Raw genomic sequence first — 16,958 nt, 5'->3', positions numbered from 1 at the left:
TCCCTCCAAGGAGTGCAGGAAACTGGAAATTAGGTCACGAAAGCTCCTGCGAGAGCTGGAGACATTTGACGGCTACCTGGAGAGCATGGTGGTGCGTTATCATACATAGTGCGATAAAAGGAGCCCTGATGCTGCTTCCTGGTAAACACAGTGAAAGTATCCAAGTGCCGAAAAGACATAGTGAGAAGAAGGCGGTGTGAGACAGGCATGGTATAAGGAGACACGGACTCAAGGATGTTCGTTTCAAAACCTTTATTAACTAAAGGTTCCTGGGTTGGTGTAATGCTTAACTGGCCCTGACACTAAAGGATGTTTCTAAGGGCCGTCGTAGTCTGGAAGTCCAAAATAAAAATGTGTGTGTCTAAACCTATGCTTGCCCTCACTCTTTCAAAAAATGTGTTAGGAAGTCTTTCAAAAGCAAAAAGTGGTGGTTCAACAAAAATAGGAAAACCAGGAATGGTTTCAGATGGTCAACTCACGAGGTGTAGGTTGGTCAGCTTCAAAAGAATGAGTTCAATCAAAAGAGACTTCTCCATTCCATAGTTCAAACAATGTCAATGTCTTTAATGCCTTAGCTTTCCCCTTTCCCAAGCTTCAATTCGTTCAGTAACAGAAAAAGTCCACCCCCAAATTCCAATGACAAGTCAATCATCAACTGTTGGAACGCGTTGACTCAATCTTTTATTTAGGTGTACGTGTCAACCAGAGTGTAGCCGAAACTCCTTGGGCTAACCTTTTAAGATCGAAGGGTAAAAATCTTCCTGCCCAGGGTATGATCTTGCATCGTAGATTTGGTACGTTTTCTGTGACCCCGTTGATTACATTTTATAACCAAAAGGTTACTCCAATCCTTTAGTATGGGGCTGAATCATGCCTAAATCTCATTTAGCAAATTTGGGAAAGTCTGGAAGGTTTTTTCTGGAAGCAAATTTTACAGCTACCTAAGAGCTTGCCTATGGCCTGTATTCGCTTTGAACTGGGTTTGCTCTCCCTTCACTCAGTCTCCTTCTAGAAATCCTGCTCTCTCTTCCGTAAATCTTTGCTGGGCCATATGATCCTGCAGTTGACCATTCTTGGACACAATGATTGGTCGTCAAACTTGGACCTCCTAAGTATATGGACAATTAAGTGTATTCATTGCTTAACAGATCTGGACTCTTCAGTGACAATTAAATTCCAATCCAGTATTGATAAATAAGAAACTTCATCAACAGGATTGGATATTGACCCAGGCCAAAAGGAACAAATTGTCTTTTATGAAAGATTACGGTCATGAACCTAAGCAACTGAAGCAGGCATCTAAATATCTGAAGATATTGCCTAGCCCGATTGTGAGAGGGCACTTTGAGAATACGTTTGAACTTGTACCCCACAAGGGAATTATTAGTTGCCCGAAAGCAGCCAGATGAGGGTCAGTCATTTTGTAGATTCTGACAAACACTCTGAGACAGAATCATTGAAGCATCTGCTAACAACGTACAGGGGTTGGACAGATCGTTGGTCTCCGTTTCTGGGCACCACAATTGCAACAGCTCCAACATTAGGTGTAGATGATTGGTGGTTACAATTTCTAATGGGAGAAAGTCATTTGCTGTTTTTTCCCCTCTGGTTAATTAATTCCGAGACCCATGTATAAAATAGAGGAAACCAGTACAGAGTATATGAGATACAGTGGGGTGATTAGGAGAATTGTATATTTTCTTTCCCCTTTTACTTATTGGTGTGTTAGCTGGGAACAGCGTTTTATATATTGTTTTTATATATTGTTTGGATTGTGTTCTCATTTCTTTGTACATGGAAGATTGGGAAAGTAAAGGTCTGGAATAAACCAATAAAACAAAAAAGAAAAAAAAAGTAACACTAAAATAATCAAGATTCCACTTTGATAGGCCTATTAGGGTTCCCTTCTCCAAGCTTAGGCCTCTTCCAAGTTCAAAAACAAATACAATTCTTGGGCCTCTCAAGGTTCCCTTCCCCAAGCTCAGGCCCTGCTTGAGTTTCAAAACACAATTTCAGTTTGTCAGGATGTACCTTTCTTTCATATACCGTTCATTCAAAGGGATAGCATCAGAGACTTTACGAAAATGGCAGGTTCTTTGCTCCTCCTAAGTGCGACCACTCCAAGCTTTGACCCCTCTCTTATTTCCTGCTCTTCCTTCTCTTGACCATTTGCCTTCAGGGGCTTTCTGCACTCCTTGTTCGCCTCCATTTTCTTGATTTCTTTCTCAGGCACCCTTCTTTCCTTCTCCTGCACACTTGCACCTTACTCTCCTTGTGCCCACACTTTCCCGTACATACTTGCACTCTCTCTTTACCTTTCCTTGCCCACTGGCACCATTTCCAGCTTTCCCGTGCACTCTTGCACACTTACCATTCTGCCGGGTCACTTGAAGCTTTCTCTCTCGTTTCAGGTCGCTCACTCCCTATGTATTACAGTTCTTTCACTTTGCGCTCTGCTTTTCTTGCTTTCTCTTACTTTTTCTTGATCTTGTTTATTTCAATTTATATCGCTTTACTAGTTTCTTTCATTTCTTTCTTCTTTTCCACTCTGTGCCGCTTTATGCATTTCCTTTTGCCCGCTCCTCTTCAGTCAGCCACATACTCCCGAGTCTCTCTCTCTTACTTTCACAAAACTCAGCTGGGCAGCAGAGCAGTGACAAGCGGTCCCTTCTAGTTGTGCGAACCTGAGGTCAGGGTCTCACCACCTGCCCCTCAGAGACCCCTGGGGCCGGCACAGGTTCCAATGGAACGAGCAATGTTCCGACTGCCAACAGCAGCATGCAGGGTGCTTGGCTCTGGCTCTCTGGAGGCACGGCTCCCTAGCCACGCTGCAGCCCCCTCACAAACACCAGGCCAGCGTCTCGGCACACCGTTCTCCTCTGGGCCATCGATCCTGCTGCTCTCTGCTCCTTGGCTGCTCTGGTCCAAACAAAATCCCCAACTCGCTCTTTCATCTGTGTAGAACCACACCTTTTATAGTTGGAAAAACAGTAAAGTCGAGTCAGGTGTGAGTGATAATTAGTAAATGCCTGACTCTGCCGGACGATCAATGGGATAACCTAAGTTCTTTCAACAGCCAGTTTCCCTTTACACCCCATTTTATTCCTATGGAAAATCTTCCCTACTCCCGGTTGCCTCTTCATTGTCCCTGTATTTGTTGGAAATGGCAACGGGGGAGATGGAAGGGAAAGGTTTTGATGTGAAAAGGGGGAATACTATTTCTCGCCCTCAGATGTTCTCCCAATCCCCAGTTACCCTCCACTCAGGTGATCCTCCCTCGCTTGTCCACCCCCAGTGTCGGGATCCAAAAGAGATAGCCCTTCCCTGAACATCTGAATAGAGGATCCCAAGGGAGAGCACCGCCAGGTTTATCACAGAGGCCAAACATTTCATTTGAGGAAACAGAAAGAATAACCAAGAGATTTATTATGAAAAGGAATGCCATTCTGACAATATTAAAAACATTTTATTCTGAAATCTTAAAAATAACTATTACTACACAAGCTTTTTTAAGCGACTTCTGCAGGTTCACCACATTTATCTGCACAAACTTTGTCAACGTCACATCTATACTTCTGCTTTTTTTTAAAGACAGCAGATCAAGTCGAAAAATAAGCAGACATGCATTTTCATTATGAAACGCTTCGTTGGATTTCAAAAACAGCTAATTACAATTAAGTCACCCAACACGTTTTTTCGCAAAAGCCAAAGTATAGGCAAACAATGTTATCAAAATAATGACTCTTGTTAAACATTTTTAAACAATACCTTTCAGATCTCTTTCTTTAAACTGACTAACCGGAAACATCATCGCATCTGCCAACTGAGTTGAAAGTACTGCATGGCAAGAGCTGAGCTGTAGAAGAATAATTGGCAAAATGTTAGGTCAGCAATTGGAAAATAGGATCTAAAAATGTCAGCATAAAAGTCACAGAATACAGTCTAAATGGAGTGTATGGGAATACCAGATGGAATATTGTAGTTTTGCAGACATCTCCCAAAATAATTTTGTTGCAAGTTTTTGTATCTTGTGATCACTCCCTCAGGCATAGAGGAAAAGAAGAATCTGAAAAACAACTATTTAAACAGTCCCTTCAGAAAATCCTTCTCTGTGCATCCACGTTTACCTAATTTGCAGTTTCTTCAGAGAGGCATGCACTTCTAAGGCATACAAAAAAGGAGTGTTGCATAGCAATTTGCTATGCGCTGCTGTAGGTTTGCTTATTAAATTGGCACTTGTCTAGCACAGCTGGCGATTTAAATGACCCTGTTCAATTACCAGTAAAACACAGCTCACACTGCATTCTGCTCTTGGCCTCGGGGCTCTCCTTACCCTCTTCTCTGTTCACAGCAGGTTCAAAGGAGCTAATGGAGGGAGAGTGCACCAGTAATCTTAAAAGTGCAGAAGGCCTATGTGGGAGTGATAGCTATCTCTTTTTCAAATAATTGCAAACCAGAAGTAATCAGCATGATACTTTTATTAAGGTAAGTATATTCTGTTCATCAAAGACTGGTAGGTGTTAAATATTTAGGAATTAAATTACAGAACTGTCTTTAAAAAAAATTAAGTTGTTACACAATGCATAATTATAGTATTTCTACAGTAAAACACTGCCTGGTCTCCATATTTTTCAGTAAAGTTTAGGTTACTGTATCGAAATCTCAATATCAACTATATTTCATTTTGTTGGGGAGGGTGCATCATATTGACGAGTGAACAGCTTTGAAAACATACGTGATCACACGGCCAAATGCTTTTGATGGAAAACCTAGTTCTATGACCTGCTGTTGCAAACTCCAACAAATCCATAAGCAGCCATACTCCTTGCCCCTCGCCCAGAGAACATATCACTCCTGCCCTCAGAGAACTACACTGGCTCCCTATCAGCCTACGAGCGACCTTCAAAGCCATGCGCATCACACACCGAGCCCTCCATTATACAGGACCAGAGTTTCTACAGGAAAATATCATCCACTACCAACCCCCCAGAAATCTCCGATCAGGCTCAGCTTTCCTTCTCACTATTCCCCCTTAACACTCCACTAGAGTTGGCGCCTCAGCCTTCTCTATCCTAGCTCCCATCATCTGGAACACTCTTTCTCTGCACATCCGCCGCACACAGGACTACCTTTCCTTCAAAAAAGTCCTAAAAACCTGGCTATTACCTGACAATAGCCTGAAACCCGTCCCTAACCTTCCAATTCCCTATCCGAGCAAACGAACATTCAGCAACAGGCGGCGCCTGCCGTTATCGTGGCAGCCCTGACCTCACAGCACCAGGCTGTGCAGTCCGTTATGGTGGTGGCCCACACCTCACATACCAACCATGACCTCGGTTCTCTCAAGCACCACTAGCTGGACACAGGCCATCATCACGTTTTCACACCACGAAATTACACAAGATTGATTAGTCACTGCACCTGTCATGTATAAGGAAAACAAGCAAATCACAATCAAAATTGTTGAGATAGAACTACAGCCCCGTCACACTTGGATAGATTGTGATGTCTGGAAAGGCATTGTCCAGGGAGGAATTGTGTACCATAACCATGTCTCGCACCAGAAGGAGAGATGGGGGTTTTATTGCTCCAGAACGCAATCTGGAACTTGCCCTGAATCGCACTGGAAGGACATGAGGGGTGGCCGGGTATCGCACTTGGATGAACGATAGGGTTGGCCTAATGGAAAAGGTAACAATTGTGACAGTTTAGTGCACTCACACCATCTGTGAATATTCGTCATGCTCTCCACCTCAAGTACTTGAAAGTACAGCCCGTGCCCTACTAGTGTCAATTTGTGAAGCATAGCCTGTCGCTAACCTTTTGTTGCAGCCGCAAGAATCCACAGAGGATGACACTACCTGATTGGATGCACATACCTAGAAACTCGGGTTGGAGCTTTGGTGTAAGTAAAAAATGCACCACTCTGGTGGACACTGGCCACAGGCATAGCTACCTGCACACATCAGAATAAATCAATGGAGTAGGACAAATCTGGTCTCGTTGGTCACATAATTTTCCCACCTACTTCCAGACCACACCTTAACACCTCTGACGCAGCGAACACCTATGACGAATTTGCGCCAGTTGGACACATAGCAAGTCTCTTGCACTCATACCATCTTCTGACCCCCCGCAGCACCCATTCACATGCCTGATCTTGTGGGTTGCTTTCTACCGGAGCCTGGTCAGCCCTCCAAAGCCTCATCATGGCCAAATGGACCCATGCATTTTAATCCTACTCCGTGATCTCCAACACTCTGCACTTCGGTCCCCAAGGGAGTTACAAGCACTAGCGCATTGAGACTATAATAATGGTAAAAGGTGCTATATAAGTGACAACTACAATACAATACAAATGTGCAACTGGTGCTTAACCCATGAGCTAATCCCAAACTGCTTGACATTCTATCTCATCACCCTGATGCTTTGCATTAGCTACCCTGAAAGTAAGATGTCCGCAAAACTACAATATTCCATCTAGTATGCCCATACACTCCATTTAGCGTTTACCATCTTTCCTCTTACATAATGAATACACAAAGCTAACTAGATGTTTTGCAATCAATAGTTGAATCCAGTCTGCACATCAACAGACCTACTGCAATACCATTCACTGTAGTTCTCCAGAGCGGGCTTTGCTCTACGAGTAGGATTGCTTTAAAATAATAATAATTATTATACATTAGCACCTGGAGTGTTTCATCACAAGCACACATCCTTGCCACCTCTCGGTCCTGGAAATTATTTTTAATTGGGGACAGGTGTAATTTCTCTTTAAGGGGAGCATGAAATGTGCAAAGCCGGGTTCCCTTAAAAACAAAAACATCAGCTCTTGAGATCAAAAACATCAGCTCTTCAGATGCTGGTTCAGAGTGCGAATAGCAATAAATACGGCTTTCGTGAGCATGCACGGTTGGAATGCTGCGCTTGCGATTACCTGGCCCAGTCTTTAGGGTTACCGGCTCTGCCCTCCCCATCATGCTATTTAACACTACATTAACACTATATTGAAATATGTGATATCAATGTAAGGCAAGGGCCATCTTGTCCACCTGAAGTTGACAATGACCCTGCCTGCCACAACATACATTGCGTACATAGTCTCCAGCTACGACTTTCATTTATCGTTGAGAACTTTTGGATTTATAAAACGTCTGAACTTCTCCTTCCACAGCAAATGATGGGGCAAGCATACAGTATACTGGACACTGCCCTATGCAACACTGATTGCAACCAGCTACACAGAGCCTTGCACTGAAAACTATTTTCAGAGTCTTTTTTATCATATCCATTTATTTGTGCCCATTCATACAGCTAACATTTACATTTTACAGACACGCATCTCATTTACACCTTACTTCAGAGGTACACAAAATGCTATAGTGTTGCTCCTTTTTTCTCTTGGGTACAAATAACTTCTGGTGACATTAAAAATACTAGTACAAAATTGCTAAACCAAACACGTTTGTTTGCTAATCAAGAATATTTTAATTAGCAAACTCTGCTAATCAAATTTTAAAAACTGATTTATGCCTCGACTTCAGATGATAAATCGCCACACATTGGAGTCATGGTTTGAATGGCAGATTGCACTAAGGGAGTGCCTGGGTGAGAAAAAAAAAACACTATTTGAATGCCCTCAGGGAGATATTAAGGGATGGAATAGGGCCAGTCATAGTAGATGCAAGTCATGTTGACGGCGGGTATAGGTCAGGCGCGTACCTTTACAGATAAGTGGCAGAACAGTCCTTCACATATCTGGCTTGTCCTTTTAGTGGCTGGTAGGGAGTGGACACAACCACTCAAATGTGTTATTTTTACTTGTGGAGTCTAGCGTGTTTCTCTACACCCGATGAGAAAATCGAAATATCTGACATGAGACAAGGGCATTTGCATGCTTATGGGAAGTTTGTGGGGCTGTGGCTTTTAAGTGGCTGATAGGGCTGGTTTAGAGTGACTCCTAACCATTGACTCAGTGGTTTGTAGGGCTGGTGCAGGGTCAGCCAGATGCCAGTTATGGAACTTGTATAGATTGGAAAGAGTCGTTCAGGCTGGGTGTCATGACTCCCCACTTGTCTCTGGGTCAAAAGAGCGAGTCTGCAAGTTGGAATAACGACTCATGAAGCTGCATTGTCGTTCAAGCCCCCATCCATGTATTGAGAATCAACAAGCATTTGAATTTAGAGGTCTTCCTGGTTTGGTCAGTCCTAAAATGATCTTGAAGTACAGCAATTTTCAGATTGAAACAGTTTTTCTAATTGTATAAGTGCCTAACAAATGATCAATAAATAAAATAAGTAGAAATGAGGGTACGATTCACATCCCTCCTGAAGCTATAGCATCCTCTTGGCATGCACTACAACACAAATGAGGAAGGAACATCTTTTGGGCTGTACTGGTTTCACCTTTATAATAGTGTATGAATGAGTTGGCAGTTTAGTAACTACTCATCCCTATACTCCTGCAGAGCAGTAGTCATTTCTTCATGGTTCGAAGCCAGTTTACCACCTTACCTTTGTCCTGCACTGTCACCCCCCTCCTGTCCCTCGACACAGAACCGCTCAATGACCAGGTAAGTGTGTGCACTTGGCCCCCATTTGGTTACATCATAATAGTTTCACCCGTTGACTTACATTGTGATGGTTACTCCTGTAAGGGAGATTCTATCACAGCCCTCTGGTGATATAAGAGCGTGAAGGGGTGATAGTAAGGTGTTTAACGAGATGCATCCTGAATGGGGTGTACATCAAGTTAGACCAAATCAGTTTCAGTGGGTAAAGTAACGGAGCAGTCAGCCTTCAATCTTATGGAGGGTGTGGGGATAAACTGGTAACAAAAGTACAATTATATGCAAATTCACAAATATATGCATTATTTAGGTTAGAAACAACACTGCAAAATAAGTACTAGCATACACCAACAAAACAAGTATAAAAGAAAAGTACAGTAAAGAGATAAGACATTGATTTTATTTCACTGTTTGAAACATAACATAGGAGTCTAACGTAACAGCACTACTAGGCCAATATGTGTCCTGTGAAGGAAGGGAAACATGGTTAGAGGAATATAGAAAACAGACCCAAGGGTCTAACCAAGAACAAGTAAAATCAGAAACTTTAGTGGCCCTGCATATATGCCAGTTCCTCCTTACAAATTAATAGAAACCATGAGCCCACAAGTGATTACTGTAACACCAATATTTCCTATTCATAGAGTGAACTGCAGTCATTTATTACACTACAATCTATAGTAAATCACTAGTACATTCTAAAACGACAGCCGTACTTCTAAAAACTCCAGGATCCAATGGAAATCCAGGAAAAATCTCAGTTCAGAGCTATCTTTGTGCATCAGTTTGAAGGAGTTTGTAAGTTTCCAAAAGCTTGCCCATGGGAAAAAAATAAGACCAATTCCTATAGGCCTGTTGTGGGGTTTGTGGAACTCGGGTAAGCTCTACTTTTACCCCAGAGGTGCAACAGAAGATGCAGGCAGCCCAGAGGGGAACCTCGCCCCACCCCAACAATGGTCACAGCCCAAGGACCTAGAGACTCATGGAACTGGATGCATAGAATTCTGCCCAAGACAGCAGATGCACAGGTGATGGAATTTTGTCCGGCCAGACCCAATAGAGATTCAGAAACGGCCCAACAAAGGAGACACCTAGAGGCTGCACATGAGGCAGAAGACTCTGCAACCCACGAAGACAGTGGCAGAAGCAAAGAATGTTGGTATGCCCCTTCAGGGTAACAGGATGGGACCGCCAGAAAGGAAAGGTCCCATGATGGTGGCAACTCCTGAAGGCGATCCAAGATGTCAGACCGGAGGCAAAGCAGCAGCAAGCCACTTGAGTTTCCGCATTAGGAGACCGGGAGAGACCCAGTACCTTAGGCACTTGGGTGAGAAGGATTGGAGCAGGGACGCCTTACTGCTAGTGAGGAAGAGTCCAGCAAAGAACCAGTGCAGCCAGCCAGAAGAAAGGCAAGAAGCAAAAAGGAAGAGCCCTGGACATGACTCCCCACAGCAGTGAAGATAGAAGGACAAAGAAGCAAGGGCCCACCGGTATGGCCAAACCAGAATGTTTAGCAGCAGCCCATCTTTCTAAAGTCTTCAGAAAAGATATCGGAAATAGACCAGAGGAATGTACAGAGTATCACACTAAGCCATCCCACCAATCACACAAAAGTCGGGCTGGCTCTAAAAAAGAAACAAAGAAAAAAACACACACACAGGTACTCCCACAATGGATGTAGATCAGGATGTCTCGGCTCAGAACGAGCTCACGAAAGCAAAAGGCAATTTTGGCAATGCCTGAAGATCCACATAAACAAAAGGTACAGCCCAAAACCAAATGGCAGAGAGCAGGACTAAAACAAATGCACTACTACCGCAATGGGTACATTTTAGATGTATTTGACTAAGGCGGTACACGTGGCTACAACCCTGGTGAAGCCAAAGTTTAATCACAAGTGCCACAAGTCTGCTCAACAACCCACTTTCAGAGTGACAGAATCACCCTGGGCCCGAAATGGGCTACTGTTATGGAGAATTCTCATTTCTGTGCTAATTCCCTTCACCCTTAGAGACCCCCCCAGCGATTTTGCTGGACTTTAGGACTTATTAATTTTTACCTTGGAGTGAGTGAGCCCTTTTTCTCACTCTCTCATGTGTTTTGATCTGATGTGGATTATGTGTTTTCTTGGTTTTTGGAGTCTGACAAACTCCATAGGCATCTACTTTTTGTATGGGGGGGGACACAGCACATTCAGTGCAGTGCCACAGAGAAATCCTTTAGATTTCTTGTAATGTTTAAATACCTTTTCTTGTGAGAACTACTGTTCGCAAGAATAGTACGTGGAATTTACTTTACTTAACTTTTCTCTTTGTGGGTCCAGCACACACCAGTTTATGTGGAGTGCTGGAGGTTACTCATTAGCCCTTTGTCCTACTTACTCATGTAAAATTTTGTAAGTTACCCTCACTAATTTAAAATGGCTTGTGACTGTGTTTTAATGTTCCTAGCATTTTGCTTTTCTACCGCAGGCTGAATCCTCAGCTGCAGTATAGCACCCATGGGTGACCATTGTGTCAAAATGGCCCCAGTCTTCTTTTTTTGCCATTTTCTGTTTGTGTGGTTCTTGAGTTTTACTCTGTGTGCCAAGTCAGGTTTGAGCCCTTTGTTCCTTTTGCCTTTGGCGGGCTTCAGTAATGAAACCTACCTCTGGCTCCAGTGTGTCTGCAAGGGCAGGAAGTGAGGGAAGGTGCCCGAAACTCCCCTGTGCTTTGTCACTAAGGAAACCTGAATGCACCCAGTCCTGATTGAATGGCTGGCTGTCCTTTTAGGACAGTCACTCTGCTGTTTGAGTGACAGCTAGGCTGTGTATGAATGGGAGAAACCTGCTTAAAAGGCGAGGATTTTGGGACTAGAAGCAGAGTCGAACAGTGGAAAGAACAACCAGACGAAGAAACCGTGAACGAAGCTTGCTGCATCCTCCTGGACCGTTGAACTGCCAGGTGAAACCCTGCTGCTGTGCTGAAACTCCTTTTTCTGATTGATAAGAGAACCACCAGAAGGGATGACTTCTTCCCTTGGGTAAGTGGGACCTACTTACCGCGAGACGAACTGCACTGGAACACCTTTCCCCAATGGCTGTACTTCTTTGCTGCTGCAGGAACAGAGTTCCAAGGGTCGAGAAAAACGTAGTCGAGTGCAATGTCTGTGATCTGGCCAAAAGCTCCAGGAGTCTCCCCAGGACTCTCCAGTAGCAGGACAACCACAACTAGAGTCCCCTCACCAGAAGGAGTGAAGGAAGCCCAACCGGTATCCAAGATCTGCAGTGGTGCTGTTTACCTAGCGCTGAAACCGTGAAGTGCTGCTGATCCGAAAAGAGCCCGTAGCTGCTGCCGACCTCTGAATTGCTGCCACAGCAGTTCCCAAACGTCCTCCCTCTTTTCACCACGACTGAGGCCCAGGAACACACAAACTGCATCGCTGCAACCAGACAGAAGCCAGCTGGAACACTCTTCTTCTAACCAAAGGTACTTTTGACTAGGGGTACTTCAGAGTTTATTTCAGCTCAACCCTTCACAGGTGCAAGAGCGTGTGACCCTACAGGGATTTTTCTTCAACAAACTCTCTTGCCAAACAAGAAATACATTTCTTTCAAACACCTATATCATGTTTCGGCTGTGAAATTATGCTGCTAAAAGTTACAAGCTCTCCTAATGACTATTAATTTTATTTTGGTTTATCATCCTCCAGCTGAATTACCCTTGTTTCTGGATGAAATATCAGGCATTTTGTCTAAACGTAACACCCCAAATAGCCTTTCGATCATATTAAGAGATTTTAATAAATGGCTGGGTAACTCCAAAGATCCTGGAGCAACAGAGCTAGAACAATTATTGCATCGCCATGATTTCACCATTCTTAGTAAAGAACCCGCACATAATCAAGGTAACATGCTTGACTGGGTGGCAGTCAGAAACCTGAGCACACTTTGGTCCCAAGGCCAGCCCCGACCAGTTCTTCCACACAGAGGGACTAGACTTGGAATCTAAATCAGATCACGGTAAGTGCATTGCCGAAAGCAAGTTGGCCAAAAGACAAGTGTCAAACCACATTGTACAGCCATTTGGGGTATATGGCAAAGAAGATAGTGTACGGTAGTGTACCAGAAAAACAAACAGATAGTTCACTGCCAGTTGCTTGTCCTAGGTGCAGTAAAAATGCAAAAAGAATGTTGCAGAAAACAAAGGGAAAAAAGCATACCAAGTACTCCTGCAGCACGTCAATGTACGCTGATGCGTGCTAAAGTAAAATCACAGGAGATAAAGAAATGTAACACATTCACGATGCACTGATAACTTTAGAGTGGACAGTGCCCCCAAACTAAAAGGAGTTGAGCAAGGTAAGGAGCTCAAATGGCTCTAGTCACCACCAAAATTAGGTTGGCGTTCAAGACACTAAATAGCTGAGGTGTTTCAATGCGGTCAGTGGAAGGAAAGTTAAAAAAAAAGAAAACTGAACAGATGTCTTTCTACTATATCTCTGCAGATAGTATTCAGACCAAGCCCCCTCTTTTCTGCTATCTGCAGGGAGTACACCCTGCTTGTTCACTGGCTCTCCTCAGTGATCATGTAGCAGGATGGCAAGTAGGCCTGTGCAGAGGCGTGTATAAAAGTCGTCCGATTAATGTGAAAAGATGCAGAGCAAGGCGTCATTTTAAAAACAATATTTAAGCTGCAGCCTGCGCACAGCAGTTTGGAAACACGCTTGCAAATGAGATGTGCAATGTTTTGCAGCCACTCAAAACTAACTGACAAAGCCTGGGATGAACATTTCAAGTACCACAAAATAGCGCACAACTTTTGTTACAATGGGGAATGGGGAACAGCTTAACCTGGAGAAGAAAGAGAAACACAGTTTCTAGAAAGGGAAAACAAATATTTTATGCTGCTGTAGTTTCAAGAAAGGGAAAACAAATATTTTATGCTGCTGTATTTTTGGGGGGAAATGTAAAATCGGGGAGGTGGGGGGCGACAGGAAAGTTTACATTTTAGAAGCTGAACGGGTACCCATTAAAGGAAGTGATTAAACAAGAGATACATAGCTTTGGATAACACAACAGTTATAAGCATTAAACATCAACTGCTATTTACGACACATTTAATATTTTAATAAAGACATAAAAGGATTTTTACAAGTTCGTTGTAAATCACTTGATAAAACACTCTAAAACAGTGACAATATCGTACCCTAATAGGTAGGATTGACATCAATGTTAATCTGATCAATAGTAATGCAGAGTATCTAACGTTTAGTTCTCTAGTGTTGTCCTTGTCTCGACATTTCTCGTATCAATATGGTAAAAAAAATGTAACCATTGTGTAGTCTCCACATATTTCTGTTCTATGTCAATTAATACAGAACTTTCATCAGGAGTGTAGTCACTATGATTAAAAAACCACAATCTAAACTTTGAATCTGTTAAGCCGAAGAATCTTCTGGCTGGATGTGGAAAGTGTGCACGACAAATCTGACGTGTTTTCAAATGGTTGTAACTGTTGGTAAAAGACAGTAGAAAAAGGAGAAGCTATTAGTGCCATTATATCAATTTAGAGAAAAATCTCATGAGAAGGCAAAGGATATAAATTACCTTGTCCCCTCTGTGGAGTTAATGCAGAAGCTGGCTTTATTAAGGCATATTTAAGGCTTCTGTAGGTGAAGAGACCCTTAATAAGGGATAAACACCCTGCAAAAAAAAATTGCAAAAATTTAGAATAGCCCTGCGAGGCTGTATAAAAGAGACCGGAGTGAAGGAGTCACTCAGGAGGCATTTAGAATAGTTTTACATTAGTTAAAAGCTGTCCCCCACAGTATTTACCTGTAGGTTTAGGGTGGCAATGGCTAAATGGTCCTTGCAGTGAGGTCAATTGGGAAGGCTCACTCAGCAGCCATCAGAATAATTTTCGTTCGACAGAAATGAGCTGTTAGAAAAAACAGATGGGATTCCTCGTTAGGGTCTTAAGAGGTTAAGCTGTTAACGAGTGATTAATTTAACTGGTAAGCAAACCGCCTGTGGGCTTGAAATCTTACCGTGGCTCGTTATAATAAGTCGCCGTATTCTTTAATGAAGACTGTGGTAGAACTACGTTGACTGCAATAGGCTTCCGTGTAGTAAAGCGTCTTATAAATACCTGCCGGAATAGAAATGGGGATGTTTATGTAAAAGGAATCCATTTCGTTAGTTATTTATCCGCGCTTGTCGCGAATACTTGATCTTATTCTAGTTCTACTCACGGGGGTACAAGAGTACCCCCGGTCTTGAGAGTAAAGAAAAAAGCTTTACCTGTAGTTGGTATCCCAATTGGACGAGTCCTTTGCGGGTCCTCGCTGTAGCTGGTTGTTTTCACCCTCTTTTCCTCTAGGATAGGCAGCCGCCATCTTGAGTGAGGATTTATATAAGGACTATGGTCCTTTGTTTGTGTCGATACCGCGTAAGTACCAGTTACAAATCTGTAGCTAATCCGATGGCGCAAAATGAATACACACAATGCCATCTGACTTAAGATTAAGTATCCCAAACCTTTATTCGGATGGCCAAGATACTAATATATTGAATCGTTAAGAATACAAAACAATTTTAAATTCAAGATAGAATGTAATGGTCGGAAAAGCTATATGTAGAGCTCATTAATGAGAGGAGATTATGAATGATCCTCAATATGATCCATCAAATGATAGATTGCTGAGTGCAGGCAACCGGGAGGGACTATCGAAGTAACACAATAGAATCATTAAATTTTGCCCCATTCAACTGCATCGTTCAACCCTTCCTTGTCACTCTGTGTTAAAAAGATAAGTCTTTGTTCTTTTGTGATTAGGGCTTGTTTCTATTTGTTAATACCAGTGCCCGTCATGGTATAAAGAACTGTCCAACGAAGATCTTCACCTGTATGGTTATTGTCTGTAAAGTGTGTAACCATTGGGGCTGTAAGCACTTTTTTATTAATACAGCTTTGATGTTCGATAATCCGGGTTTTGACTTTCCTGTTAGTTTTGCCTATGTATCTTTTACCACATGGGCATGTGATCATATAGATCACATATTCTGTGTTGCAGTTGGAAAATTTTGTCTGTTGCCATTTTTTATTCAGACCTATCTCGACTTCATTTGATTTAGAGGTGTATTTGCACACGCTGCAGTGTCTACATGGATGGTGTCCTATAATGGGGGTTAAACCCCAGCTTTGTGTGAGAGTTTCACTTTTTTTAGGGTTGACTCTAAGCTTACTGCTGCTAATTGGGGCAGAGTAATCAAGTGAAGGGGGTCTGGGACCCATATAAGGAAGGTATACCCCTATCAGTAACATATGTAAGGAACTCATGGTAAAAGTGATCTCAGTTCAAGGGTGGTTATTAAACTGTATGAATGGGTGAGAAAAACTCCTAATCTAAATCTGAGATGGGAGCAAGCTACGACCATCAAATAATAATAAGGCAGTCCTGGGGGCGTCTTGTCTAATAAAAAGGACCTATACTAAAAAATAAACTATTGCCAATCCTTACCTACAAGTTACAAAATAGTGTGGGATAATGTTCACCAGAAAAGAAAGAAGTGTTCACCAAATAATAAGGATGGTATAGCTGGGGTCTCCCTTCCCCACGTTTTTAGCACGGGACAAGGCGGGACTCTTGAGCACAGCACACACCTGGGCCTCGCCAGCACAACGTTATAGTTAATTGCAACAATTCCAGGATCTTCTGTGACAAAGTCTCTTTTCTACAAAGTCTCTTGCCTTAGAAGGCTTCATGGACCATTAATAAAGTATCTTCAATAAATCTTCACGTTGGGCGATTTCTCTTCACCCTTGGATCCCCCTCAAACGGGCTCTGATCCTTCTTGCAGTTGGGTGATTTCTCTTCACCTTTGGATCCCCCCTCAACTGGGCTTGGATCCTTCCTGCAACGTGGGCCTCCCACAGTCAGGTTCACTATGGCCAACCACTCAGTGTGGACATCCCTCGGTCGGGGTCATATTGTTAGCAAAATGTTCACTGGTGTGTTACTGTTCAACCTAATTCACAGGCATCCCTCTGTCGGGTTCACATTTGCCAAACAATATAATTCACTTGGGTTTTATCACAAGGTGGGGATCACTTCCCTTTGCCTTCCATCGGCTTTATCACATTATGGGATTCAACTTAGTAAGCTTTCTTCTTGGCGCCCCTCAGTCGGGTTTCAATCCTGGTTCCCTCAGTGTTAACCTCCCTCAGTCTGGTTCACTACGGCCTTTTTCTCAGAATATTCCACTTGCTGTATTCACGAGTCTCAATGTCTTTTTAAACAATCTTTCACTGTGGACATCCCACAGCTGGGTTCAGCCAGTCACACAGTTCACTTTACTTTCCTCTTGGTTACGGGTCAAAAACTTTTGATTGTACAAGGGGTTTTA

At 42.9% G+C, this 16,958-nt stretch overlaps 1 protein-coding gene across 2 annotated transcripts in view; it reads right to left on the bottom strand.

Annotated features, from left to right (window-relative positions):
* The window catches only part of APPL1 (adaptor protein, phosphotyrosine interacting with PH domain and leucine zipper 1), an 820,938-nt gene that overhangs the window by 700,800 nt on the left and 103,180 nt on the right, over positions 1-16,958 (bottom strand). For both annotated transcript variants that reach the window (XM_069643674.1, XM_069643675.1), the window contains exon 5: positions 3,769-3,856. In XM_069643674.1, coding sequence (XP_069499775.1) covers positions 3,769-3,856 — 88 coding nt within the window. The remainder of the gene's footprint in view (positions 1-3,768; positions 3,857-16,958) is intronic.

This window comes from Ambystoma mexicanum, chromosome 2p (genome assembly GCF_040938575.1).
Source record: "Ambystoma mexicanum isolate Mex_15411 chromosome 2p, UKY_AmexF1_1, whole genome shotgun sequence".
Taxonomy (NCBI): Eukaryota; Metazoa; Chordata; class Amphibia; order Caudata; family Ambystomatidae; genus Ambystoma; species Ambystoma mexicanum.
This window is presented reverse-complemented; position numbering and strand designations above follow the sequence as displayed.